The sequence below is a fragment of the Zootoca vivipara genome, chromosome 1 (genome assembly GCF_963506605.1).
Source record: "Zootoca vivipara chromosome 1, rZooViv1.1, whole genome shotgun sequence".
Classification (NCBI taxonomy): domain Eukaryota; kingdom Metazoa; phylum Chordata; class Lepidosauria; order Squamata; family Lacertidae; genus Zootoca; species Zootoca vivipara.
Genome location: NC_083276.1, coordinates 117,322,955 through 117,350,933, shown reverse-complemented (window position 1 = coordinate 117,350,933; position 27,979 = coordinate 117,322,955). Strand labels below are relative to the sequence as shown.

The 27,979-nt window shown below is 44.5% G+C and overlaps 1 protein-coding gene across 8 annotated transcripts; it reads left to right on the top strand.

Annotated features, from left to right (window-relative positions):
* Positions 1–88: 88 nt before the first annotated feature.
* DCAF17 (DDB1 and CUL4 associated factor 17) lies at positions 89–27,824 on the top strand. Of its 8 annotated transcripts, none has more exons than XM_035135426.2 (15): positions 89–174; positions 2,448–2,672; positions 3,482–3,585; positions 6,714–6,804; positions 8,792–8,928; positions 10,820–10,898; positions 11,980–12,069; positions 12,315–12,422; positions 13,677–13,782; positions 15,122–15,264; positions 16,446–16,555; positions 18,064–18,151; positions 20,642–20,725; positions 22,591–22,746; positions 24,373–27,805. In XM_035135426.2, the coding sequence occupies exons 2-15, from the start codon at positions 2,499–2,501 to the stop codon at positions 24,562–24,564; spliced, it is 1,662 nt and encodes a 553-aa protein (XP_034991317.2). In that variant the 5' UTR covers positions 89–174; positions 2,448–2,498; the 3' UTR covers positions 24,565–27,805. The 8 variants fall into 8 exon arrangements, 7 of the variants coding, with proteins under 7 accessions (XP_034991317.2, XP_034991336.2, XP_034991326.2 ...); XM_035135445.2 differs by lacking the exon at positions 89–174 and adding an exon at positions 185–457; XM_035135435.2 differs by lacking the exon at positions 89–174 and adding an exon at positions 185–552.
* Positions 27,825–27,979: the final 155 nt, after the last annotated feature.

Below are 27,979 nucleotides of genomic sequence, written 5' to 3'. Positions count from 1 at the left end.
CGTAGTCCCAGAGACCCTCGCGCTCAGAGGCACTGTAGTTGATGGCGGGGGGAAACTACGTTTCCCGCCGTGCATTGCGAAGAGGCGGAGCTGGGGAAACGAAAGTATCCCTGCCAAAGAAACAGGCCCGGTTTTGGAGGCGCGCGGTTTTAACCCCTGCGCGGTACTTGAGAGGTTTGTTGTTGTTCTGCGCGCGCGCGCGCGCTGGGTGGTCGGAGGCGCGCGAGGGCATAGAAACAGCCGCGGGTCTCCTCTATATTATATCTATATATTGTTTTAAAGTTGCTTTGTGCTAAACGGCAGCCATTCCCTCTTGGAAGGTTTGCAATGGAATCCTGTGCTTGTTGAGTCGATCAGTAAGCCCCTCCTTGTTGTGTGCCATAGGGCTTACTCCCTAGTAAGTTCCTGCTGGGCGGATCTTGATCTGGACGGTTGTCGGGAGGCATATTCCACACCGGTATGTGGAGATCCAGCGCCTGCGGTTACATCCCTGACCCCTTTGCTTGCATTCGCAGAGAAGCCCCAATGCGTTCTAGTGAGTCTGACTCCCAAGTAAGTTGACGCGTGAGGATTGCACCTTCAGCGATTGCCTCAAGTCGGGGATTGAAAAGATGCCCCCATCCCCTTCTCTATCCCGGTAATGTACGGAGAGAGAAGTGTTTGGGGCGAAATCCCACGCGAGCCCGCATTGCAATCGTTGATGATAGGCAGGCAAGTGTAAACTGCAACAGGAAATACATTCCCGTGCATTTCCTCTTAACGCCGGAGTTTGGAAGAAGCTGTTGACTCCTGCGTGTCTCCCTGACTTTGTAAGGGAACTGGGACCCTAAATGCTGAGCATGTTTGACTGAGAAGGAATCCTTGTTTAAGTTCCGTGGGGTCTGTCCCAAGGTAAAGAAAGAAAGCCCCATTGAACACAGTTCTAGTTACAGAGCCGTGTTGGTCTGCCGTAGTCGAAATAACATTTTAAAAAATCCTTCCAGCAGCACCTTAGAGACCAACTAAGTTTGTCATTGGTATGAGCTTTCGTGTGCATGCACACTTCTTCAAATACACTGAAACAGATCCTTATATATAGTGAGAGGGTGGGGAGGAGTATTATTTAGAAGGGTGGTGGAAATGGATGATTAAATCTCCCAGGACATTCTAAACAAGATCTCAAAGTCGCTGTCTTATTACAAAAGAATTTCAGAAATAGACTGGAAAGAGAAGTTGGTGAATTGCAACTTATTACCAAACATGGGTGGCGCTATGGTCTAAACCACTGAGCCTAGGGCTTGTCGATCAGAAGGTCGGTGGTTTGAATCCCCACTACGGGGTGAGCTCCTGTTGTTCGGTCCCAGCTCCTGCCCACCTAGCAGTTCGAAAACACGTCAAAGTGCAAGTAGATAAATAGGTACTGCTTCGGCGGGAAGGTAAATGGCGTTTCCGTGCGCTGCTCTGGTTCGTCAGAAGCAGCTTAGTCATGCTGGCCACATGACCTGGAAGCTGTATGCTGGCTCCCTCGGCTAGTAAAGCGAGATGAGCACCGCAACCCCAGAGTCGTCCGCGACTGGACCTAACGGTCAGGGGTCCCTTTACCCTTTACCTTACCAAACTTAAAACCATGGAGAGACCTGGTCTGAATAGAGACATTGAATTCTTATCTCATTATACATGATAAAGCTATTTTTAGCCATCTCACACCTTGCTTTTTCCTGTAAGACCAATTGCAGTCGTTAACAGTCATCCACAGGTTTACCACACCTATCAGCCAATCACCCATTCCCACCACCCTTCTGAGTAATACCCCTCCCCACCCTCTCACTATATATAAGGGTCTGGTGACTTCTGTTTTCGTGTATCTGAAGAAGTGTGCATGCACACGAAAGCGCATACCAATGACAAACTTAGTTGGTCCCCATTGAACACAGTGGGACTTGCCTGTGAGTAAACTTGCACGGGCACGGCTGTAATCCTATGCACATTTGAGAATCTGGTGGGACTTTGGGTAGAGATGTATATAGGATTACATGGCTATTTATGCATGGATGTCCATAGTAGGATGATCAGGGGGAATAGAATGGGGGTCTCATGGGCGTAGCCAGGATTTATGTTAGGGGGGCAGAACTGAGCTATATGTGACGCGATTGGTCAGTTAATTATTTTTATTTATTTACTTGATGGGGGGCTGCTCCTCCCAGTTACTCTCATGAGTGTTTTTAATGTTCTGTTGGGAGCCACCCAGAGTGGCTGGGAAAACCCAGCCAGATGGGCAGGGAATAAATAATAAAAGTTAATGATGATGATGATAATTGTTGATTCCAGGCAACTCGTAAAGGCGCAGGGGCCTCGCTCCCTTTTTTTCAAAATCTAGCACCTAGGATTGTACGGATGAGTTTTAGTTTTCGCTGTGATTTATTTCCATATTTGGCTAACTGAAGAACTTTTCTCTCCCTTTTGTTTAGACTTCTTGTGTTTCCTGAATAAACCAAGTGGAAGTTTGATGTTCCACCAACATGCATTCCAATTTGTCTGCCTTATCCGCCACAAGCAGATTACCTTCTGCTGATGCATTCGAAAATCGAAATATTTGCTTTGCACTCACCAGACGGTCACAGGGATTTCACACAAAAGATGCTGGTGTGGTCTATAGGAAAAACATGGGGATTCTGAGGAAGCTGGTATGCCAGGTAAATAGGCACTGAAAACCCATAGCACTGTGTTGCAGCTGAATCCGTTACATCTTGTGAAGAAAGTACTTCTGTGTAGAAACGAAATCCATATGTCAATCATGCTGTATAATCCAATATGATTTCTCCTCCTTGGTTATGAAATCAAAGCCCCCTATTTTGCTAGAAGTTGTTGACTAAGGTAAGCTCAGGGGTTAATCACTCAGGGTAACGGATAGGCTACCGTATGAGAAATTGTAGAAACATTTTGAATTCTATAGTTAAGACTTTGTAACTGAAGATAGAAAAGGTCTGCCACTCTTTATCACCTCAGCCCAAAATATTTGTAATGTAGAAATGCTGCTACTTAATTTATGTTTTCTTTTCACCTTAATTAAGACATTACTGAAATCTATGCATGCCCACACATAGGCATACAATTGCAGCCATAGACCTCAGATTCCTGTTGTACAGGCTTTGCGTCTGTAATGGAAGCCAGTGGAAATGTATTTAATTGATACCAAAAAAATGTAATAATGCCATGCACAGTTTACATTTTATTAAACAAAGGAAGTATAACGTTCTTTCTTAGATGCAAAAATGTGTTTTCATTCACAAAAGCCCCGTTTCTCTGATCTTTTACAGTAGTATATAATCATTAAAAAAACAAACCAGTTTGTTAGAGTTCCTTTCCTAGGATCCTTTAGTCTTAATACGGAAAACAGGCTTTGCATTCACTACAAAATAAATACAAATGATTAATGTAGGGCCATTTTAAGTACATTTCCTAAACCACATTTTTGGTAACGGATCACTGTGATTTATTTCAGGAAAATACAACATTCAGGAACGTTTGGACAACACATTCCACATCTCCAATTGCTTATCAAAGTGGGAGGATTTATTTCGACAATTACCGGTGCTGTGTGAGTGGGTAATTACCTTTTTTATTTTATTTAAAAAACACACATTTAGAAGTGATTTTTCTCCTACATCTTGTGACGCTATTCTCCTGCATGAATATTTGTAAAATGGAGGATTGCAATGTGGTACGGAATATCTCATTTTAAGAACCACAGTATTTTTGGGAGACGACGTGGATCAGTGGTTAGAGTGTTGAACCTTGAACTAGAAGTGGGGAGAACAAAGTTCAAATCCCTAGTGTGCCATGGTTATACACACACACACACACACATCTATCTATCTACCTATCTATCTATCTATCTATCTATCTATATCTCATATCCCTGTATATGTGTGTGTGTGTGTGTGTGTGTGTGTGTGTGTGTATAACTCACTTTAAGACAAAAGATTTTTTGTTTGTGAGTGACAAATAAATATAATAAATAAGACCTCTTTATTTTTGCATTCACATCCGGGGTAAAAATTGTTTTTCAAACGGGAGAAGATTTATGTTAATAAAAGAAATGTGCATGGTTGTTTAGAAATCCTAAACATGGATTTTTTTAAATAACTGCATGAATACACATGCCTGCACACAGCTCTATATGCATACAGGCAGTGACCATTTCGAGCGGGGGTTCCGTTCATAGCTGCCAAGTCTCCCGTCTTCCCCAGAAAACCCCCGTTTTTCCAGCTGTCCCCAGCCGAAAAAATGGATTTTTTTTGTTCCCCCCCCCCCCCCCGGTTTATTCTGGCGCGGTGGCCATTTTGGAACTGGGCGGAGCATGCTCAGAAGCTGTGCTGCTCTGCCCAGTTCCAAAATGGCTGCAGCGCGACTTCTGGTGCGGCAGCCATTTTGGAACTGGGCACAGCAGCATCAAAAGTCACTTCTGAGCATGCTCCACCCAGTTCCAAAATGGCCGCCGCGCTACTTCCGGTATGCTACTTCCGGTCCGGTCCCTTATTTTTCAGAGAGGAACTTGGCAGGTATGGTTCCGTTCCTGTCCCCCACCATCAGTGGAACATGTCACTTGGCCACACCTAAAAGGGTTGCTGCCTGTATTTCAGCAAATGTATTAGTCATGCTGCCATGCAAGCTGAGAGAAAAGAACAAACGGAATTGTCGCCGTTTCCATTTGTAGTGGAAAGCTTTTTCTTACTGTGAAATTTATGCATTCCAAATCACTTTGATATTGCTTCGTCCGTCGTTTTACAATTGAACTAAGAATTCATGTAATTGTTGGTGTAATTGGGGTCGTGCGTTTTATGTAGTTTTAAAAAAATATTGCTCTGTGGCTGTTTGCTGAAGTGCGCTGGTTACATCTGTAAATAAAGACTTTGGTAAAATGTAACCAGGAAGAATAGCCTTGGGATATTTGGCCCCCAAGTTCCTAGTGCAGAGAGGGTGGCCTTGAAGGCTCCTTCACTCTTCTTGCTCTTTAACTTTTCATCGGACTTAGGCTGGAGAGACCTTCAAACTGAAGACTCCTTTAGGCAGAGGACTGTCCTCAGCAAAGTAGGACACATGGCTGTTGTGCTACTGTTGTTGCTGTTCTCAAGCAGTCATATCCGTTCAGGAGTCACCAACCCTTTTAGGCCAGTGGGTACATTTAGATTTGTTGAGCTGGCGCCACCCCGAGAGACAGCAAGAGAGAAATGAGTGTAAAAGTGAAATCCGGCTGAATTAATCTGAACCTTGAAAGGCTCGTGGAGCTGAAAGAAGAAGCAGAAAGAGCCTCGCTCTTGCAACTTCCTCCTCCAGCTCTACACAGGTGGCGCTGAGATCTAAATTGCTGAGCCTCGCCGATCAGAAGGTGGGCAGTTTGAATCCCCGCAACGGGGTGAGCTCCCGTTGCTCCGTCCCAGCTCCTGCCAACCTAGCAGTTCGAAAGCAACGCCAATGCAAGTAGATGAAAAGATACCGCTGCGGCAGGAAGGTAAACGGCGTTTCCATGCGCCCTGGTTTCCGTCACGGTGTCCTGTTGCGCCAGAAGCGGTTTAGTCCTGCTGGCCACATGACCCGGAAAGCTGTGTGTGGATAAACGCCGGCTCCCTCAGCCTGGAAGCAAGATGAGGGCTGCAACCCCATAGTCATCTTTGATTGGACTTCACTGTCCAGGGGTCCTTTACCTTTTACCTTACTTTTAAGAGGAGAAAAGAAGGGCTCAGACACTTTGTGCGTGCCACGGCCAGACCTCAAGGGGGATAAGGCGCCAGTAGGTACCTATCTTAGTTGGGGGTTTTTAAGTTGTAGACTGCCCTACCACTGCATTTGTAGCATCTACGGGCACTTACAGTAGGTTTAAAAAATAGCATCCAACAGAAATCAAATAATCTTGGTTGTGGTATTCAGTGAAGTGGTCAGATAGAAATTCACAGCAGCCGTGTGCCGCAACATACATGCACCTCTCCTTGGCATTGGTGCAACTTGTTAATTTTAGGGTCTGAACTTAATTATCTTCCTGCAGAGGAGCTCTTTAGATGATAATGTGCATTACTTCAAAGTGCAGTAAGCTAGTCCAACTGGGTTTTTGAGGACCATCCTCGCTCATGTTGCTGAGTGAGGGCTGGACATCTTCCCAGAAGTCTTACCCCGATGGTGCCTTTGCACCTCAGAGATGACAGGCAACAACAGGAGAGCTTTTGCCAGAGGCAGTCCCAGGCCCCTGCCTTCTCTGGCAATAGGAGGAGGAGAAGAAGAGTTTGGATTTGATATCCCGCTTTATCACTACTCGAAGGAGTCTCAAAGCGGCTAACATTCTCCTTTCCCTTCCTCCCCCACAACAAACACTCTGTGAGGTGAGTGGGGCTGAGAGACTTCAGAGAAGTGTGACTAGCCCAAGGTCACCCAGCAGCTGCATGTGGAGGAGCGGGGACGCAAACCCGGTTCACCAGATTACGAGTCTACCGCTCTTAACCACTACACCACACAAGGGAATGAAGAAGAGAGGAGAGGAAGGACGTGGTCTTTGCTAAGGGTGCTGGGAATTGTAGCTCTGTAAGGGGTGAACTACACTTCCCAGGATTCTGGGGGCGTGGGCGTCATGCACTTAAATGTACAGTGTGTGTATAAAGTCTTGATCGTTATTTATAATAGCTAAAAAGACTTTTTGAATCGCGGAAAATAATATAGTCTAATTTCTCCCCCCGCTTTCTCAGCACCACACCAGAGCCGAGGATAATTTATCAAATGCCAAGGCGGCCTAGGTCGGAAAAAATAGAAGATGCTTTGTTACTGGAATGCCCAGTGGTAAGATTTTTTTAAAAAAAACAAACGAAATGATTTTGCTGAGAAAAACAAGAACCAGACTCCCTTGTGTCATATTTAACATATTATTATTTTTCTTCCTTCTTTCCTTTTAACTAGAAGTCCAACACATGAAATAATCTTTGGGGAGCTGCCTTTTGGGACTAAAGTAATCAGCATCTTTTAAAGGGAGGGCAGCTCCTGTCTGTTCAGGCATTTACATGTGTACAGTCATCTTCCAGTAATCAGGTTCAAATACGCTATGCCCATCCCTTTGTGAGCTTCCTTGCAGGATTGCGAAGCCTCAATACTCCGTATAAGAAATGTTTTAAAGCAAGCAGCCGATGTGTTTGCAAGCCATAATCGGGTGCACGTTCTGAAAATCCACAACTGAGGTTGCTGTAACTAGCAAGTGCCGTATGTTGCTGTTGCATTACTCCATATTGAAAGCGGTGTTAGAAACTGAGATGTGAAAGCTAGGAGCTAAAGGGCACCTTAAATGGAGGGTGTGTCTCGGTGCGCTTTTTTACAACAAGAATTCAAAGCTGAAAAGGAATGAACTGCAGCTAAAATATTAGGTTCGTTTTTCACAAGGTCTATTCCTTCCCCTCCCCACCCCCCTAATATCCTTAAGAGGGTCTCTTCCGCAGTCTTCAGAGAGTAGCTGGCAGTGGGGAGGCAGGGAAAGGTCTTCCTTTCCTCCCCACTCTGCAGTTTTAATCTGAGATCTTAGGCGCAGTACCGCGCCCAGAGCTCAGAATCTGCTCGCTCTACTTAAATTCCCTGTCGCAAAATGCGCCAGGAACAAGGGGAGTTTCAGACACTGATGGAAAGGGTGGCAAAATATCCATTCGCATAACAGCTGGAGTGCTACGGAGGGTGAGGGGGCTCATTGGGATCCCTATCAGAGGTGAACCAAACCAAACCTCCAAATCGTGGAGAGCAAATGTTCAGGGTTGCCTTAAGTTCAGCACTTCGCTAACTGGTATTCTCACAGGTTCACTATTTGGGGTTGGGAATCGCTTCACAGATAAGGAGCTGAGACGCCGACAAAGAGATGGGGGGATAACAGCCCATGGTTGTAGCTATTACCATCACTACTATTATTAATAATGATTTAATTTCTATACCACCCTTCCTCCGAGGATTACAATATGAAAACACAAAAATACACAACATACATAACTGCCAAGTTCCAGATTGAAAAATCCGGGACCAGCAGTGGCACAGCACCGGAAGTCACTTCTATGCTCCCAGTACATTTCCAAGCACAATTCAGAGTGTTGGTGTTGAGCTTTAAAGCCCTAAACGGCCTCGGTCCAGTATACCTGAAGGAGCATCTCCACCCCCATTGTTCAGCCCGGACACTGAGGTCCAGCGCCGAGGGCCTTCTGGCGGTTCCCTCGCTACAAGAAGCCAAGTTACAGGGAACCAGGCAGAGGGCCTTCTCAGTAGTGGCACCCACCCTGTGGAATGCCCTCCCACCAGAGGTCAAAGAGAACAACAATTACCAGACCTTTAGAAGGCATCTCAAGGCAGCCCTGTTTAGGAAAGCTTTTAATGTTTGATGAATTTCTGTATTTTAATATTTTGTTGGAAGCCGCCCAGAGTGGCTGAGGGAACCCGGCCAGATGGGCGGGGTATAATAATAATAATTATTATTATTATTATTCCGGACATGCGTAGAAGCAACTTCTGGTGCCGCTCTGCCCATTTCCAAAATGGCCACAGCACCGGAAGTCGCTTCTATGCACTTCCGGACATGCGTAGAAGCGACTTCCTATGCCGGCGCCGCCCGATTTCTGGTGCCCATACATGGGCAGAGCGGCACCAGAAACATGGTCGTCGGCAGGAGCTGCTTTTTGATTTACGGGATATAAATCCATTTGGGAGACCAGCAGAAACGGTAAGAAAATACAGGGGTTTCCTGGGAAAAACGGGGTACTTGGCAGCTATGCAACATAGGAACATTCTCTATTTCTTAATACAGGGTGATGTGCTGCCGAGTCCATCGGACTACAAACCTTCCTTGTTGGTTCTGACAGCAAACAACTGGCTCCTTCGCCTTTCTGCAAGTACAGGAGAAGTACTTGAAAAAGTGTACCTTGCTTCCCACTGCAAATTCAGGTAAAGAAGGTAGGCTTTAGTATAAGATTGCTTGAGGGTTACTTCTCAGCACAGAGTGAAATCCTATGAATGCTTACTTGAAAGCAAGTCCCTCCTGGTGGGGCATACTACTCTAGGCCACTATCCTGTGTCCACTTACTAGCGAGTAAGACCCATTGAACTCAGCAGGACTTAACTTTAGCACAATCCAAAGAATATTGCCTCACAGGAAGGGATTGATGAATATAATTCTTGGTATATCATTTTTTCCAGCTTTAAATTTAGTTCTCCACATTTCTGCAGCAATTTGCATTTTTAAAATAAAAAAAATCCCATGAAAATTTGCCAGTGTTTTAATATGAATTTCTCATTTAAAAAGCCAATTTGTTTGCTGTAGATTTGACTAATATACAGAACTGCATACAAAAACGTGCTTGTTATGATGCATTTTTGTAAGCAATCTTCCCTTGTGTGCTTTTTTTTGTCTGTTATTTTTTGCTAATATATGCATTTTAACACACATTTGCCCCTAATATAGTGCAAATATTTATGTATTGTTTGGTCGGAGAACTGCATTTGTACAATCTTGGAGAGGTGTGAATTTCAGAGGCTGGCTGCCTTTCGATTAGCAGGTTGGTTTGAGAAGTGCAGATTACCTAGTTTCTTATTGAAATGCAAACAAAGCCAAATTTCCTTCCCGACTCAAAAGTACCTCTCCCTGGAATTGATAATTGTCTGTATTTCTGAGTCAGGACGGAAGCGCCAACCTTTATCAGATTATGACCGGCCTTTGCCTTAATCACAGCCTTTTTGTGGAAGCTGGAAGAGGTCATAGCTGCTTGGGTCCCAAGGAAGATTGATTCCAAAATGATTGCAATATCGCTTTCTTACTGGGGAGAGAATGCTTCCGCTTCTTCAGGGCTTGCTTATTACCAACAGAGCCTCTTAAATAATAGGTGTTGTTTAACAGTGACTGCCGTTGCTTATTCCTTCTGTCCAAGTAGATCGGTCCTTTTTCTTGGCAGTTCCAGAATGGGAAAAGGGCAGCAGGGAATGACTTGGCAGGGAAAAGGGCAGCTCTCACCAGACCTCTAGTCAGCTGCTGCCTTCCAGGAGGGGTGAGGAGGTGGGGAGGTAAGTGTGGTGCAAATACAGGAACCTCAGGTTGGCTCCCCTGCTGTGTTTGCACCGCAGCAACACAACCCATCAAAGATCAGCAGAGCACCACTGTCCACTGTTGGTAGAAGGAAGGGCCTGAGAGAGTGAAGTATTCAAAGCATCTCAGCGAGGGATTTGCCATGGGCCCCATAGAATCATAAGAGTTGGAAGAGACCACAAGGGCTATCCAGTCCAACCCCCTGCCCAGCAGGAAACACCATCAAAGCATTCCTGACAGATGGCTGTCAAGCCTCTGCTTAAAGACCGCCAAAGAAGGAGACTCCACCACACTCCTTGGCACCAAATTCCACTGTCGAACAACTCTTACTGTCAGGAAGTTCTTCCTAATGTTTAGGTGGAATCTTCTTTCTTGTAGTTTGAATCCATTGCTCTGTGTCCGCTTCTCTGGAGCAGCAGAAAACAACCTTTCACCCTCTTCTATATGACATCCTTTTATATATTTGAACATGGCTATCATATCACCCCTTAACCTTCTCTTCTCCAGGCTAAACATACCCAGCTCCCTAAGCCGTTCCTCATAAGGCATTGTTTCCAGGCCTTTGACCATTTTGGTTGCCCTCCTCTGGACACGTTCCAGCTTGTCAGTATCCTTCTTGAACTGTAGTGCCCAGACCATATTCTAAAGGACTTTGAAAACAAAACAGTTCACTTTCCCAGAAAATAAATGGCATTTCATTTTGGTGTGTTTTGCTCCATTTACCTTTTATTTGGTCCGTTTACCTTTTACCACTAGATATCTAAGTTGGGATGTTCCTCAAGAGGTCATGGTTGTCAAGTCAGCTCAACAGAAGCTCCCTGCAGCCGCACGGCAGGTACGTTGGCTTGAAAGTATTTGCTTTCAAAAGGAGACCTTTTGGGGTGCTTCTCATGCCGTGCTATATAGGAAACTTGCAAGATGTGTTTCTCCCTGATTTTACTTATGGGATTACAGTGGTACTTTGGTTTACGAACTTAATCCGTTCCGGAAGTCTGTTCGTAAACCGAATCCGTTCTTAAACCGAGGTGCACTTTCCCTAATGAGGCCTCCCGCCGCTTGTGCCCTTCCACCATTTGGCTTCCATTCATAAACCGAGGTTAGGTTCGCAACCCGGAACACTACTTTTGCGTAGTTCGTAAACCGAATAGTTTGTAAACAGGACTGTTCGTAAACCGAGGTACCACTGTACAGTACTGCGTCTTTAAAGGACAAGGATACTTGGGGCATCCGAGTCTACAGTGGTGCCTCGACTTACGAGTTTAACCCGTTCCGAAGGCACCTTTGTAGGTCGAAAAATTCGTAAGTCAAAAAACGCCATTGGAAACGCAATTTCCCATAGGAATGCATTGGAAACGGAAAAAATTCGTAAGTCCATCTAAAACCCCATCTAAAAATTCGTAAGCGTGCGGCCATTTGCCCCATTCGTAAGTCGAAAAATTCGAAGCAACCCCGTCTAAAAATTCGTAAGCGTGCAGCCATTTGCCCCATTCGTAAGTCGAAAAATTCGGTTATCGAGTCGTTCGTAAGTTGAGTTACCACTGTATAAAGCAGGCATCCTCAAACTTCGGCCCTCCAGATGTTTTGGACTACAATTCCCATCTTCCCTGACCACTGGTCCTCTTAGCTATGGATCATGGGAGTTGTAGGCCAAAACATCTGGAGGGCCACAGTTTGGGGATGCCTGGTATAAAGTATCTCAGGACAACACCCCTAGTACATCTGTTTCCAGAGTGGTAGCCATGCTCTCTCTGAGAGCAAGTGTTGTTTTGTTTCATAAGTGTTGTTGTTTTGATAGATGCATGTGTGCATACCTTTATACGTGCTTGAGGGAAAAGGTAATGAGAATTTGTATCTACCTCTGTCCTATCATCCCCAAACTGACGCGTGATAACTGTTTCCGGCATGTTCCTTCCTAGGTTGGCATCCAACGGTCTGTGCTTTTCTTCCTTGCCGTGTTCAGAGTTCTGCCACTATCGTTCATCGGGATGCTAGAACTCGACAAAAAAGTAAGTCTGCTATCCTAGGGGTTAGCTGTCCTCTTTTCGAGTGGTCTCAGAAAGTAAAGCCATTGATTGGTACAAATTGCTTGTTTTAGAAAGCCTGAGAAGCCTTGGTTATTGTTGTTGTTGTTAAATGTATATACCACCCTGTATGGCTCCAGGTCCTAATTTCTAACCAATGCTGGTGATTTTTGTCAAGGGCAGGTGGCCTCTCCTGATCTCTTCATTAATTTTCTTTCTGCTCAATCCAGATCTTTGGAAACGGCATGACAGACGCCATGTTGTCACATAACATGCTGGTCGTGACACACAGCGCTGGCCTTGTCAGGCTGTACAGCTTCCAGGCTATCTCTGAGCAGGTAAAGTACCACGAGTAGAATCAATACCGATATTACAGCACCGTTGATGCAGAAGCTGTTTTAGAGTAACATAGCTTACATGCTTAAGGTTGGGGAGAAGCAACAGAAGGATGAGAGAAGCAAGGGTAGAAGGGCATTTATATGAGTCAGTAACAAATATACCCTACTGCACACCAGCATAAACTTGGTTCCTGAATCATACAAAGAGGGGGAATTTGCTCTCCACAGAACTCCAGAAGAAGCATATGGAAAAGAACAACAATGGAAAGAAAATAATTTTAACTTACTTTTTGTGGGCGCCAGAGATGTGCCTCCTCAGATAGGACTTTCCCAACCTGATGCCCGAGTGAGCAATATCATCCTAGCCATAGCATTTTGCAGTGCCGCAGAACCTTTGTCAGCCACATTCGCTTCTGTGAGCAACCTTCCGCATGCTGGTAAGTGGGCAGGACCCAGAGGCAAAACCAGCCAGACTAGGATGGTCCGTCATCCAGACTAGGGTGGTCCAACGCACAGCCCAAGGACTGCATGTGGCCCCCTGAAGCAACATTTGATGCTCCCCACCCCCAGCTTTCCCAAAGCTAGGTAAGTGAGGCACTGGGCTTGGGGAAGGAGACATGAGGGCCCCGACAGCGTTCTAGAGTCCTTCTGCCTACTTCCCAAAGCCTAGTTAGCACTTTCCCTGCATTGGGAAGGAGGTGGGAAGGCTCTAGGACCCTGCCCGAGCCTCACAACTCCATCCCAAAGGCCGGGGCCTCCCTGACTCGGCTTTGGGAAGGCAGCACAAGGGGTGGGGAGGTGGAGTGTCAAATTTTGGCCTTGCTTGCCGTGGCCCAACGAGGCAAGTGTGCATCCTGTGGGTTCCCTGCCAAAGTACTCTTGTGGCCCACGTGGTATGGAAAGTTGGACTGCCCTGATTCAGGCAAGCAAGAGGCAACAAGAGTTCAAAATCACATTCCAGCCAGGCAAGAACGGTTTGGGTGCAAAGGAAGGGCCAGTGAGGGGCAAGGCCTAGAAGGGTTCTGAGGACCAAACAGAGAGGCCCTTCTAGGCTTCAGGTTCTCGCTCCTTTTTCATTGGCGTGTGCTTCTAGAGATAAAATGTTGACGCTCAGATTTAGAAACAAGGAATAACTTAAAAACAAGCAGACTTAAAGCTTCCTTAGATGAGAACACAGTGCAGCAACTTTCTTTAGAATACAACGATTATACATGTGTCGAAAGAATTGAGCAAGTTTCTTTTGTTTTCTTTTAGTTCACAGAGTGCCAGGTGGATCTGGGACAAGAGTGCAGCTGGAATGGCAAAGCTGGGATTGTGGGAAAATACCCCTTCGGCATTCCCTGCAATATTAAAATAACAGGTATTTCTACGGGGTTATAGATTCATTACCACAAGTGGTCAGTTACACGTCTTATAAAAAGCCCTAACACTGCCAGTAACGGCTGCCTTTATGTGCATTGGTATAGTAATTGTTTTGGAATTTGCATTAATACTGTAAATGCAGTCCTTTGCATGTCACCTCAGAGGTAAGCACCACTGCATTTGTTTGGGCTTACTCCCAGGAAAGGATATATAGGATTGCTCTCGCTCTCGCTCTCTAGCTGTGGACTGTTATCCTGTCCCCTGTGGCTTTGGACAGCATAAAACCTAGTACTGTCGTACCTTGAAAGTCAAATGGAATCCGTTCTGGAAGTCCGGTTGTCTTGCAAAATGTTCAGAAACCCAAGCGCGGCTTCTGATTGGCTGCAGGAATAGTTTGCAAACCGGAACGGTCAATTCCAGGTTTGCAGCGTTTGGGAGCCAAAATGTTCGAGAACTAAGCTATTTGAAAACCAAACCAAGGTACGACTGTACTGTGCAATTTACAATGTACAATGCTGGTAAGACAGTTATGTCCATTCCTGGATCAGGCACTAGCGTGACCACTACTGCCCATTGAAGGTTGGATTACTGCAATGTGCTCCCCATGGGGCTACCCTGGAGAATGGTCCAGAGGCTGCAGCTGGTTCAGAATGCAGGCTAGGCTGCTTTGGGGAGCAAACTACCGCCGGCATATTGCTTGCAAGATTTGCATTGGCAACCAATCCGTTACCAGGCAAACGTCAAGGTTTTGGTGCTAACATACAAAGCCCTGTGCAGTTCAGGACCAGGTTACTCTTAGGAGACCACATTATCCTTTATATATGAAATAGGTCACTGCATTATCCGGGAGAGTTCTTCCTTGAGGTTCCTAAAATACTAGAAGCCCACTCCACAGTACCTCTGAGCAGGGCTTTCAGCATGTCTTATGAGAGTTGGCAGGCACCCAACATGTGTACTTTGTGGAAACAATTGAAGATATTTTTGTTCCGGCAAGCTATCCTTAGTGGTTATTTTGTGCTGTTTTGTAAACTGCTTTTGACTGTTTATATACTATATTTGTGAATTGCCTTGAGACACACGTGAAAGGTGATTCACACATTAATAAAATAAACACAATCTGTAAAGGGAAAAATGTGATTTCTTGTGGCCTTTATTATATTGTCCAGGTGTCTGTTTTATGTACTGCTAATAGAATGCAAGGTTCCAGGGTTCCGGATAATCATTGTTGCACTATAAACTTTTGGTGTTTAGTGGCCGTAAACTCCTGTGTCTGCGATCTTTAAAGCTTTACTGAAGAACAAACGGAATGATGAAGCTGTTCATGTTAACATTTGCAGATACCCCAGATCTGCTTTTTGAAGTGTCTTCTCTGGAGAACACATTTGAAATTGGAGGATACCCTTGGCATTACATCATCACTCCTAACAAGAAAAAACAGAAAGGAATCTTCCACGTTTGTTCATTGAAAGACCACACTTTGGTAAACCTGTTCAAGTGTCACATATTCATTCTCAGTCAGAAAATTGTGGGTGTGTAAAGTAGGAAAAGAGCCATTCAGCATTATTTCCTGATAGCTCAGTCATCGGTAGAGCGTGAGACTTTTAATCTCGAGGTCGCAGATTCCTGCATTGCAAGGACTTGGACTAGATCCATTCCAACACTACAGTTCTATGTTTCCATGATTCATTTCTCATTTTTCACTTGTGTTTCCCTGACTGCCCCCATTTCAAAATAGAGTCGTGTATGTAGAATCATGTTCAACGTTAGGTTGCCCTGTTTTCTGCTTGTATATAAGGAAACATCCTTGTATCGTTGGATTAAGCACAGACACGTATACGAAATCTAGGGATAAGATCCCAGGACCGTGAGCAAGATGCATGCCACATACTTTTGAGCAGTTGTTCTCCCGTTGCAAAAAATGTGCATCTTCTGCCCACCTTCCTTGCAACCTGACAATGATATTTGGAGGCAGCAGGGTAAAAATAGTGTGTTCAGTATTTAAAGCAGCTTTCCCCAACCCGGTGCCCACCAGATGTTTTGCACTACAATTTACATCAGCACAGCTATGTGCTTGTTGGGGCTGATGGGATTGGAGTGTGACAATATCTGGAGGGCCACAGGGTCCCTACCTCTGGGTTTTTGTTTTTTAAAAAATATTACTCAGGGAAGGTGTCGTATCCAGTTACTAGGCAATTTGTATATAGGCAAGCATTAAATTGTGTTTCAGTCTAATTGCTTTGGCATCAAAATATGAAGGGCTCATACCTGTCGTAACTCATCCCTTTTTTGAATTACTTTGGTAAAGTACCCTTGTAATACATTAGATGGAAAACTAGATGTTTTACTTCAAATTCTACACTCTTTGTGTCCCCCCCAGGAATTGATTTCTTAGTGGTCAATATGGGTTGAAAACAGAACTGCAAGGTTTGCCAAATGGATTGTATTCTGGGATGAGATATTGAACAATATTCTGTGAGAAGTGTGGCGAATTTGGACTGTGGAAACCAATGTTAAGTTGCCTAAAATAGGACAACACCCCACACTTCCTTCTAGGAAGATCAGGATACAAACTCGTGCTACAACTTCTCAGTGTACATTAGACGGAGAGGTCTCTTCTGTGTTTTTTCGAGATAACTTGCATGTTTTGTTCCATCATTCCAGGCAAAGAACGGCATCCAGGATATGGAATGTTCCTCATTGGAACCTGACTGGATATCTTTCCACCAAGACACTTCTGGAAGAGTGCTGCATGTGGGACCAAGTTTGATTAAGTAAGTCTTGCTGTGAAAGTAGCCTGTGTCTGCCTGTGATTCAGTTGTTCTTTAGTCTTCATTGAGGGGATTCACTGTCCAAGCTTGCGGGTGGCACTATGGTCTAAACACTGAGCCTCTTGGGCTTGCCGATCAGAAGGTCGGCAGTTTGAATCCCCGCAACAGGGTGAGCTCCCGTTGCTCTGTCTCAGCTCCTGCCAACCTAGCAGTTCAAAAGCACACCAGTGCAAGTAGATAAATAGGTACCACTGCAGCGGGAAGGTAAACAGCATTTCCATGCGCTCTGGTTTCCGTAACTCTGTCCTGTTGCGCCAGAAGTGGCTTAGTCATGCTGGCCACATGACCCGGAAAGCTGAATGCAGACAAACAGCGGCTCCCTCAGGCCTGAAAGCAAGATGAGCGTCACAACCCCATGGTCGCCTTTGACTGGACTTAACCGTCCAGGGGTCCTTTACTTTTTTACCTTTAGCTGTCGAAGCTGAACTTCTGATTGGCCAAGGTTTCCGTGTCCTTATAGATGTGTTTGGGAAAGGGTTAGGCAAATTCATAGCCATGATAGCTAAATGGAAGCTCTATGTTTAGAGGCAGTATATCTGAATATAGTACAAGATGCTGGAGGCATGTAGCAATGGTGGGTTGTTGCCTTCAAGCTTATTGGAAGCATACTGTTTTATCATCTTTATTTCTTTATTGGAGGTTCATTGTTTATCATGATCTTGAATCATCCAACATGAATTTATAGCAGTATCACGTAGCTAGTTCTCCAACTTTCCGTATTTTTCTGTGTATAACACACCCCATGTATTTGGGGGGGCTCCAAATTAAGAAAATGCGGGGAGGATTGCTCAGAGTTGTTAAGCTTGACCTATGCCGCCACTCGCAAGCGTCGAAAAAACCACCTATCGTCTGTCTGTCCCAGCGACGGCAGAAGACAACAATCGCCCGCCCTATTGCCGCAGTGACAGCCAATCAACATTTGCCCTTGCCGCAGCCACCAATAACATGCCAAATACACGCTGACAATCTCCAGCTTGCACAAGCAACCAATCCCACTTCCCCCCCTCCATGCACTATCCGTGTATAAGAAGACCCCCAATTTTAAACATAATTTTTAAATAAAAAAAACCTTGTCTTATACACTGAAAAGTACGGTATATTTTCAAAGGTCATTAATTTCTGGATTCTCAGAACAAAAGAATTAAAGTAGAAATGTTTTGCCTGCGTGTACACTCGCATGTATGCAACAGAGTCCTGGATCATACCCTTTGATACCACCATAACACACAGGAACACAAGAAGCAGCATTGTATGGTCTGACATATGGCAGGTTCTGATGCCACCACCCAAGAGATGCCAAAGATGTGCTTATTAAAAATGTGCTGGTTCCTGACTCCCATCGCTCCATCTCAGAATGCATAGTGATTGTGAAAATTAGTGTTTGTTTTTTTACTTTCTCCATCACACCTTCCTGTGAATGTGACTCTCTTGGTTTCATTTTTCTCAACCAGAGTTTTGAAGCTGAAGGAATCTGAAAATAACGCAGAACAGCAGGAAATTACGGAAGACTTTGTCATAGAGGCCAACAGGGGAGATAATGTGAGAATGTAACACAAAAAAAACTGGATTGTTGTCATCATTATTATTTAACTTTTTTATTTGTGCAATTTGTATATTGTAGAGACCATGCTTCTTATTTCAGCTCTAGCTCAGGTGGGGAGAAATTAACTCTTATTTAGGGCTGGATCACACATGCAGCTTCCTCAACTCATTCACAGTCAAAACTTCTCTGTTCACCTGCGTCAGCACTTTTCAGTGGAGACAACTTTGAGCTGGATGTAGGAATGGTTATCAGGTAATGAAGATTCATGAGTGTGAATCAATCCTTTGTGGCCATTGTGTAGCAAGAGGCTTGGTCCTATGCTGAAGCTCTTAACTGTTTAGGGAAGCGTGGCATCTGAAAGTTGTTGCATGGCATAGCTGCCAAGTTTTCCCTTTTCTCGCGAGGAAGCCTATTCAGCATAAGGGAAAATCCCTTTAAAAAAGGGATAACTTGGCAGCTATGTTGCATGGAAGCAGATCACAAAAACATAACATTGAAAAGACCTAGAAACTCACCACGAATTATTCACGACTTGCATCTGAAGACCTGAAGTTTTAGTGCGGCTCACAAACGGACATATAGGGCAGTTTTTTTTCAGATAAGGGGTCAGGCAGCTTTGAAATTATAGCGGAGCTACATTCGAAAATCCTCCTTCAGGAGAAAATGTGTGTTGTCAAAGCCTAACAAGAAAAAGTTGCTAACATCAGAGAAAGATGGGGTTTGCCCCTTGTGTGTAAGTTGCTAAATTGTTTAGTCTCTGTGTACCAAGTGGAGCTAAAAGCAGGGTTGTAGAATAATAACATCAACAAGAATTACTATTATTATAGTCGTACCTTGGATCCCTAACGCCTTGCGAGTCAAATGTTTTGGCTCCAGAACGGCGCAAACCCGTGAGTGTTCTGGTTTGCGAGCGTTCTTTGGAACCCGAACGTCTTCTGTGGCTTCCGATTGGCTGCAGGAGCTTCCTTGGTTTCCAAACGTTTTGGAAGTCGAGCGGACTTCTGGAACGGATTCCGTTCGACTTCAGAGGTACCACTGCATTGTTTATTTTCTAAGAACTAGATTTTGTTTTGAAAACAAAAAGGCTTCCAGTCCTCATGGTTGTAGAGCAAAGCTTGGGGATGTGAAGGCAGGGTATCAAAATAGGGTTTCTAAGCTATTTAAAAAGAAACGTTTTCTAGTTTTGGTACCCTCATCAGTCCCAGCCCCCATGTTCAGTGGTCAGAGACGATGGGACCAGGAGCCCAGCAACGTATGACGTGCCACAGATTCCCCATCCCTGCTTAGAACTTGGATTTATTTTCCTCTGACTCTTTCCATGGCTCTTACTTCCTGTACGCCATTTACCTGCTGATTTATAGCAGGAATGGGAGAAGAGCTGTGAGATGTTGGGGAAACATTAATTACCAAACCACAGTCCCCGTGTGAGAGGTGTTTGGATCTAAACACTGAGCAGCCAGCGACATAATATGATGCTGTTGTTTGAGTGGCTGCATTGCGTGTTGTAGTAAGCCATAAGCAATTTGCACCATCTTAGCTTCTCTCTCCTTGTGCGTTGCTGGGAGGGGGAGGGGACACAGTAACCGGCTTACCATTCTGTCTGAAAACAGGGATTATGGTTTGGTTCACTCCTACCAAACCACAGCCTGTAGCCAAGGTTTGTTCTCGGTTTACTGACCATGGTTTGTTTGGAGCAAAATGGGCAGACTACCTCAGAAAGTAGTGGATTCATTTGAGGATTTTATAGAGAGCTTGGATGGCCCTCTGTCAGGGATTATTGAGCCGTGATTCCGGTATGCACGGGGTTGGACTAGATGTCCCTTAGGGTCCCTTCTAACTTTATGATTTTGTGGAACAAATCTTAATCCCTGGTTCAGACATAACGCTAAGCAGAGAGGAATCAAACAGCTTAGATCGGCACATTCACAACAATCCATTAAATGTTATTTACTGTGACATTGAATTGTATTGTTTTTAATGAGCTAGAACATAGTTATGATAGAGAAATGACATAGCTAATAAAGGGAGGGTGAGAAACCGCTTAAACAGTATTTTGAATGTGGTTTTGAATAAACAACAGTGAAGAATCTTTATCTAGCTTTTCTGTGCTATAAATAAATACCCAGCAAGCTTAAAAGCTCCTTCTCTGGAGTGCAGTGACTATTAGTCTGTATTTCTGCTGCAGCAGTTGAGAATGTGCTGTTGACTTCATTATTCTCCTGAATGCTTTGTAATTATCCTTTAAATCTTTTCAGCAAAGACGCCTGAGAAGACGGCGTCTGTGTTTTTTTCTAGGTGCTGTGTGCATTTTTCAAATCGTTTTGAAACCAACCTGTCCTTAAGTATAAACCTGCTTAAAATCCATACAGTATTTAACTAACAAACAAAAAGGTAAATGAAAACTTCAGTTAGCGTTGTCCTTAATTTTACTATTTGTCTCATTTCTCTCTCTCTCTCTCCTCTGTCTCCATATTTTAATCTCAAAGGTTAAGAACTCTGTAACGGTAACAGCGTTTGGCCGAGTTGTGAAGAAACGTATGACACTATTGGATGATGACCCTGGGCAAGAGGTAACAAAAAAAAATCTGTGATCTTGAATAAGGCAGCTCATGAAATGACTTTGTAGAGCTTGTGTTGTATCTGATGCTAGTTCTGCTCAGAGTAGAACCATTGAGATCAATGGGCATAACTGATTTAGGTGCATCGATTTCAGTGGGTCTTCTCGTGAGTACAACATAGTTTTATGCAAATGTTTGTGTGTGCATATAAGATATACCTTACTCGTGTGTACAACTACACACACATACCCTGCTAATTTAAATGTTGTCAAATGTATCTGAGTTCAAGTTGGGAAAGACAGGAACTCTGCTATATACCCATTCCTTTTTCTCTCCCCCCCCCCAATTTTGATAGAGTAGATCTCTTTGTTTTCTATTCCAGTGTTTCCCAACCTTGTGCCTCCAGCTGTTTTCGGACTACAATTCCCATCATTCCTGACCACTGGTCTTGCTAGCTAGGGATGATGGTAATTGTAGTCTCAAAACATCTAGAGGCACAAGGTTGGGAAACACTGTTCTATTCCACCAGTGGTCAGCTAGGAATCTGCCAGCACACACCTGGGAAACTAACTTTCCGCTAAAAATACAGCTTTTTGTGTTCTCTCTTCGCGGGGGGGGGGGGGGATGACACATGGGTGGGTACCAGTCCAGTGAAATGTTAGGCTGTGGTTTAGAAATGTCAGGATAGCACTGTCCTAGATATGGTGAAATGTTCAGGGAATCTAATTGGCCGGTGAGCATTTTGGTTATCTGACTCTCCAGTTTGACCGCACGCTGCAATGCCTGCGACCGATTTCCTGCTATTTGCAAGCCTGAGGTTCATGGAAAAGGACGGTAAACAAGCTAGGCAAAGCACTACAGATCTGAACAGTGTGCTCCCAGCATCATTAGCAACTATTTTTGGAATCCATTTTTCACCCTCCCATCAGGAACTGGAGCTGAGATGACACAGCCACAAGAATTCTAATTCCTCCGCTTCTGGAAACTATCTGCAGCCTTGTTTCCATGGAAATGAATACCGTCTGGGTGAAAAACATGGCAAGGGTTCCTCCACGGCCTTTAAAACCTGTAGTTCATTTATATTCAGTTACCAAATTTAGAAAGAGAGAGAAAACGCACAAGCAGGCAGGATTTTACCCATTGTATGCCTGCTGTTTGATTTTACGGTTTAAATTATTACCATTATTATTATTATTTATTGAATTTATCTACCGCCCTATACCCGGAGGTCTCAGGGCGGTTCACAGAACAAAATCAGAATATAAAACCACAAAATATATAATCGAAATAAAAAACAACCACCCAATAACCCCTCCCAAAAAACCCCACATTTTAAAAGGACATAGGATGTCAATCAAATCAGCCAAAGGCCTGGTTAAAAAGGAACGTTTCTGCCTGGTGCCTAAAGGTGTGTAATGAAGGTGCTAGGCGACCTTCCTTGGGGAGAGCATTCCACAGACAGGGAGCCACTGCAGAGAAGGCCCCGTTCTCGTGTTGCCACCCTCTGAACCTCTGGAGGAGGGGGCACACAAAGGAGGGCCTCAGAAGATAATCTCAGGGTCCTGAGCTGTTCAAGGCTTTATAGGTCAAAACCAGCACTTTGAATTGGGCCCGTTTCACCATGAAAAACTTTAAAATATTTTCCTGCTTCTAGAGGCTCCAAGTGAAAAATATCAAAAACTTGAATGGCTGGAAAGTTAGTTGCAAGCGGCAGCAATTGATGACAGGACCATTTATAAATTTCTCTTACTATAAGTCTTCTGTCTGTTTATTTTTACCTGCGCAATAGCTAGGAGGTGTTTTTTTTTAAAAAAAACAAAAACCTGTGGCTAAACAACTTAACTTTCCGAGTAACCCGAGCTCCTATTTTTAATAAGACTTTCAAAATTGTGGACTATGAAGATGAACTGAATTTGCTGTCCATTGTGGCAGTTACTCAGATAGGAGCTTATGGGGCCGCCCACCTTGACCTCCACTGCAACGAGTACGGGACTCGACTTAAGAGCATTCCGTTTGCGGAATCTTGGGATGTGGTGAGTATAATCCCGCTTAAAGGTATACCGTACTTTTCCGTGTATAAGACTATGTTATCTTCTTTTAAAAGTGTGTGTCGTCTTATACATGGGTAGCGCATAGGGCGGACGTTTGAACGGTTGCTGCCATGGCTGCCAGCTCCTATTGTGCATTTTATTGGTTTCTGCACCAATGGGTGGTGTTGATTGGCTGGCGCTGCGGCAGTTGGGCAGCGAGCGATTGGCAGCTTCTGGCAGCGATGGGACAGGCGGGAGGCGGATTTTGCGATGCATGCGGGTGAGAGATTTTCATCAATACCCCCTTAAAAAAGCTCAACAACTCTGGTAATTCCCCCCCCCCCAAAAAGCTCAACAACTCTGTGCCATCTCCCCCTATTTTCTTAAATTTGAGTCCCCAAAAATAGGGGGCGTATTATACATGGGGGCGTCATAGACTGAAAAGTATGGTACGTTTTCATTAAGGCTTCTAGTCGCTCCGCTTAACGTGCTGTTGTTCATCCAGCTGCCATGTGCCGTTTGTGTTCCAAATGTTGGAGATCCAACACAAATCCCATTGGGTAAAATGTGCAAAAGGGTGTATCACTACAGGTGAAACTTGGAAAATTAGAATATTGTCGAAAAGTGCATAAGGAAACTAAAAAATAATAAGTTGCATTACTGAAATAAATGCACTTTTTGACGATATTCTAATTTTCCGAGTTTCACCTGTATTCCCAGAAACAAGCGTGGCTGGGCTCGAGTTCTATAAGTTGGAACCGGAAGCTGGCTGGGCACAGTGCTGACTCACTGGAGACTCACCCCTTGCCCTGCTCTGCTTTGCCGTTTTTTAAAAAAACGATTGAGTGCTGCTCTTGGTTTTTCTTTAAATAATAAAAAAGAAAAGACGACTTGGTATGACCATTTAATCACATAAACGACGAATGGCACTTAATATTTTAAAACCTAGCCAGCTTGAAATGTATGCGGAAGGGACAAGACTGACATCTGGTTTCCATCACGGTGTCCCGTTGCGCCAGAAGCGGTTTAGTCCCGCTGGCCACATGACCTGGAAAGCTGTGTGTGGACAAACACCGGCTTCCTCGGCCTGAAAGCGAGATGAGGGCCGCAACCCCATAGTCGCCTTTGACTGCACTTAACCACCCAGGGGTCCTTTACCTGTTGACAACGAGCACTTTTGCTGGAGGATTGAACAAAACACCCCCAGCGGGCTCCAGGCTCCATCCAGCCGCTTTTTGCCTTCAGCAGCTGCCAGTTCTGTTGCGTCACAGGAGCAGACTCCTCCCTCTGTCTCTGCTTTCCTGCCTCTCATTCTCTCCTCCCTGCCCTGCCAGCTGGAGCTCCACCTACATCCCCAAGTCCCAATCAGCCCTTGCCATGGCCAATGGTCTGGGATGATGGGAAGAGTTCTCCGACAACACCTGGAGAGCCATGGGTTCCCCATCCCTCTGGAGTATAGCTTATATTCGCTGGTTAGCCCAAGCTTCATGTTGTAACTTGCTTGCTGCAGAGGGATGTCATATCTGAGGTGCTGATCACCGCAAAGCCCTGTGCGTCATCAAAGTACCTTCCCCACCCTGCCTACCTGAAATGAAAATTACTATTATTTTCTTTGTTCTCTCCATGCAGACATACAACCATGAAGTTTATTTTGACAGAAATGTAGTTGTGCACATAGAAGAGAAGCCCAGCAGGATCTTCAGCTGTTACGTTTACCACATGACCTGCAGTAGTTCTAAGGAAGATGAAGACGTCAAGAAGGGGAAAGGAGAACGACTGTTTTGTGAAAAAATGGGGAAAACTTTTGAGGTTTTTTTGTAGTTTTAGCCGTTTTATTAGAGACTTTGCACCGGAGGATTTGTAAGCCCCTTTGAGCTGGTTGCTACTCAGCTTCTGTGTAGATATACATCCTTTTGTAATGAAAAAAAAAATCGTTCCACTGCATATTTATTCCCACTACATATTTATTTTGAAGTTGTCTTACACGTAATGAACCGCGAATTGCATTTATTTGCAATGTTTTCCCCATTTGGCTGAGGAGCAGGATACCTTTTGATGGACTAGTTACTGTGACACATGGACTTAAAACTACATTTATAATAATAATTTTATTTTTTATATGCCGCCCATCTGACTGGGTTGCCTCAGCCACTCTGGGCGACTCCCAACAAAACATGAAAAACACAATAAAACATCAACCATTAAAAACTTCCCTGAACAGGGCTGCCTCCAGATGTCTTCTAAAAATCTGATGAGAGGGTGTTCCACAGGGGTGCCACTACTGAGAAGGCCCTCTGCCTGGTTCCCTGCAGCTTCACTTCGCACATTGAGGGAACCACCAGAAGGCCCTCTGAGCTGGACCTCAGTGTCCGGGCAGAACGATGGAGGTGGAGACGCTCCTTCAGTTATCTATATTTTCTTTAAAATGTTTATCTTCTTTAAGTGAGACCGCCAATAGAATTGCAGTACTGTACAGCCATCTTCAAATTCCATAAAAGAGTGGACTCTATAGAGAGCAAGTTCATCTGTTAACATTACTTAACAGAAACTGTCATGCTCAGTTGACCTAATGCCAGAGCATTCACGAGCAAATGCTGGATGACATAATAGTCCTGTCAGTAATGGGAAGGGAGAGCAGGAGCTGGACTGAGCTCTTCCTTCAAACAGATGAATGACGTATCGCCAATTACCGTATTGGCCTGAATATAAGCCTCACTCCCCCCCCCCAAATTCTGACACTGAAAAGTTAAAGTGTGGCTTATATTTGCAACCTTACAGTATGCAGCCAGGAGTGCAGGACAAACAGCGCCAGGAGCACGTCAAAGCAGCGATCTTCTCCCCCAAGGCCGGGAAGGGAGAGAGCAAGGGAGGGGAAAGGCTGCCGGCAATGCAGTGCAGTCCCCCCCCCCCCAAAAAAAGTATGCAGCCAGGAGCAGCAAGGATGGGAGTGTGGGAGCGGCTTATTTTTTTTCTTTCCAATTTTCTTTTCCAATTTTAAAGGTGCGGCTTATATTCGGGTGCGGCTTATATTCAGGTCAATACGGTATCTCAGTAAAGTTACCAAACGGGACTTGTTAGTGGTATTAACACAGTGTGCAGCAGTCCATTCCTAGACGCACATATAATTGGCCCTGTGGTTAAAACTTCATAACACTTTTACAGCAGTAGGGAGAGGAGAAGAGATTCAGTTCAGTTCGGGTTCAAAGCCGAACCAATCCAGTTCTGAAACAATATGAGAGCCAAAATACAACCATCGTTCGAAATTCATGCTTTCCAAGATTTTTAAATGCCGTTCTCCAACCAGCCAGCGTTTACAATAAAAAAAACAAACCACATATACGTGGGGAAACTGTGCATGATCATATTCTTGAAAACATACAAAACGCTATATTAAAATTATGTTGCTTGCAAAAGTGTGTACATGTCAGAACTGCATAGAAGAATCGTTTTATCGGGAGAAATTTGCACTAAAATGCTGAGATTTTTGTTTTTTAATCATAAATTGCTGCAGAAATATGGAGAGCCGAGTTTAATATTGGGGAAATGAGGAGCTGTGAGAACTTAAATTGACAGATCTTTCCGTCCCTATCTAGCAGTGGACTGGATATCAGAGGCTAATGGCCCCAAAGAGTCAACTTGGCTATTGTTTGTCCTGAATTTGGCAAGACTGTATGTTTTCATTCTCAGATATGTTTGTACTGGCTTGGTGCAAGCTTCCTTTTAGAGCTTTCCCTTTTAGCCAAAGCATTTTCCAAATTCCACTCAGGGCAAGGTCTGAGAAGGGACTGCCTTTAAAATGAAACTTCTAAAAAAATTGTTCCTGGAAATTCATATGTTGAGTCGTCGTTTCTTTTTATTCTCATGGCATATTATCAAAAGCCGTGCATTTGTTTTAGATTTACAAAACGTTCTCCATTCTTCCCACTTACGCATTTTCATCGGCTATCCTGGTCACTTGAAGGTGAAAATATATAATTACTAATCTGCACACAAACACCTGAAATTGAAAGAAAGACATATATATATATATACTGAGAGAGCTTCAAACCAGCTGAATGCAGGTTGAAGCCTGCCTCTGTAAGCTGCTACTGACTTAACTTCAGTTTGTGTATGTTCCTGATGTCTCCCAACTCATCAGGGCTTCCCTACCTGTATTACTTTTTCAAAATCTAAAAGGCAGGGAGCTTAGCAGATTCCTGGGCATTACAGCAATGTGTCAGTGCCGTGTTGGTTCAGGTATTGGCTATTTGATGCAATAAAAATGTTTAGCATGCCATTAAAATCAACAGGTATGGGGCCATTAATTTAAACCGCTGGTTTAAAGCTGCCCTGTACTTCGACAAAGCATTGGTCAATCTAACTCGGCATTGTCGTCTCTCATGATCGGCTGCTCTCCTAGGTTTCGAATAAGTGTCTTCTTTCCCAGCCGTATCTGAAGATGCAAGGCATTGAAACAGGGGCCTTCTGCACACAATGCAGGTGTTCTGCAAATGATACGGGCATACATAGCCTTGCTCTTTGACATCTTAGAGCTAGATGCTGCTGCTTATATTCCACCCTATAAAGAATGTGATGAAACGCTACCGTTGTGGTGCTTCCAACGTTCTCCTGAATGTCATTTGCTTTTGCATTTTGTGCATCTTTTTCCAAAAAGAGACGATTGTCACAGATTATGGCTATTCCATTTTGTGGATACATTTTTGCCCAGGTTGGTTGACAGGTGCAGTGAGCTGCTTGAAGACCCAAGTAACCCTCTCCCCAGCAGGTAACAAAGCTGAGGTTTCCCTTTGTCACTGCCCCATATTGGTAATCCAGATTTCATTGCTTTTGTACGCAGCATTTCTCTAAATGTTTCACATGCGCAGGGCAAGCTGTGCCCCTTACCCCAGCTCTGCCTCTGTTCCCATGCACATCCATGCTTAGGGGAAGGCTACCTGGAGTTCCAGCTTCCCCCACTTAGAAGTAACTAAGGAGGTTTCATACCTGCCAAGTTGCTGTCAGAGAAATAAGGGACCGGGCCGGAAATAGCAGACCGGAAGTAGCGGTGCTGCCATTTTGGAACTGGGCGGAGCATGCTCAGAAGTGACTTTTGATGCTGCTTTGCCCAGTTCCAAAATGGCCACCGCGCCAGAAGTCGCACTGCAGCCATTTTGTAACTGGGCAGAGCAGCATCAAAAGTCACTTCTGAGCATGCTCCGCCCAGTTCCAAAATGGCCGCCGCGCCAGAATAAACCGG

Coding starts and splice junctions, on each gene's coding strand:
- DCAF17 (XM_060281145.1), top strand. CDS start 8,369: ATGAATTTCTGTATTTTAATATTTTGTTGGAAGCCGCCCAGAGTGGCT. Junction 8,929..10,819: donor GCTTCCCACTGCAAATTCAG/GTAAAGAAGGTA, acceptor TTTTACCACTAG/ATATCTAAGTTGGGATGTTC. Junction 20,726..22,590: donor ATGATGACCCTGGGCAAGAG/GTAACAAAAAAA, acceptor ATTTTTAATAAG/ACTTTCAAAATTGTGGACTA.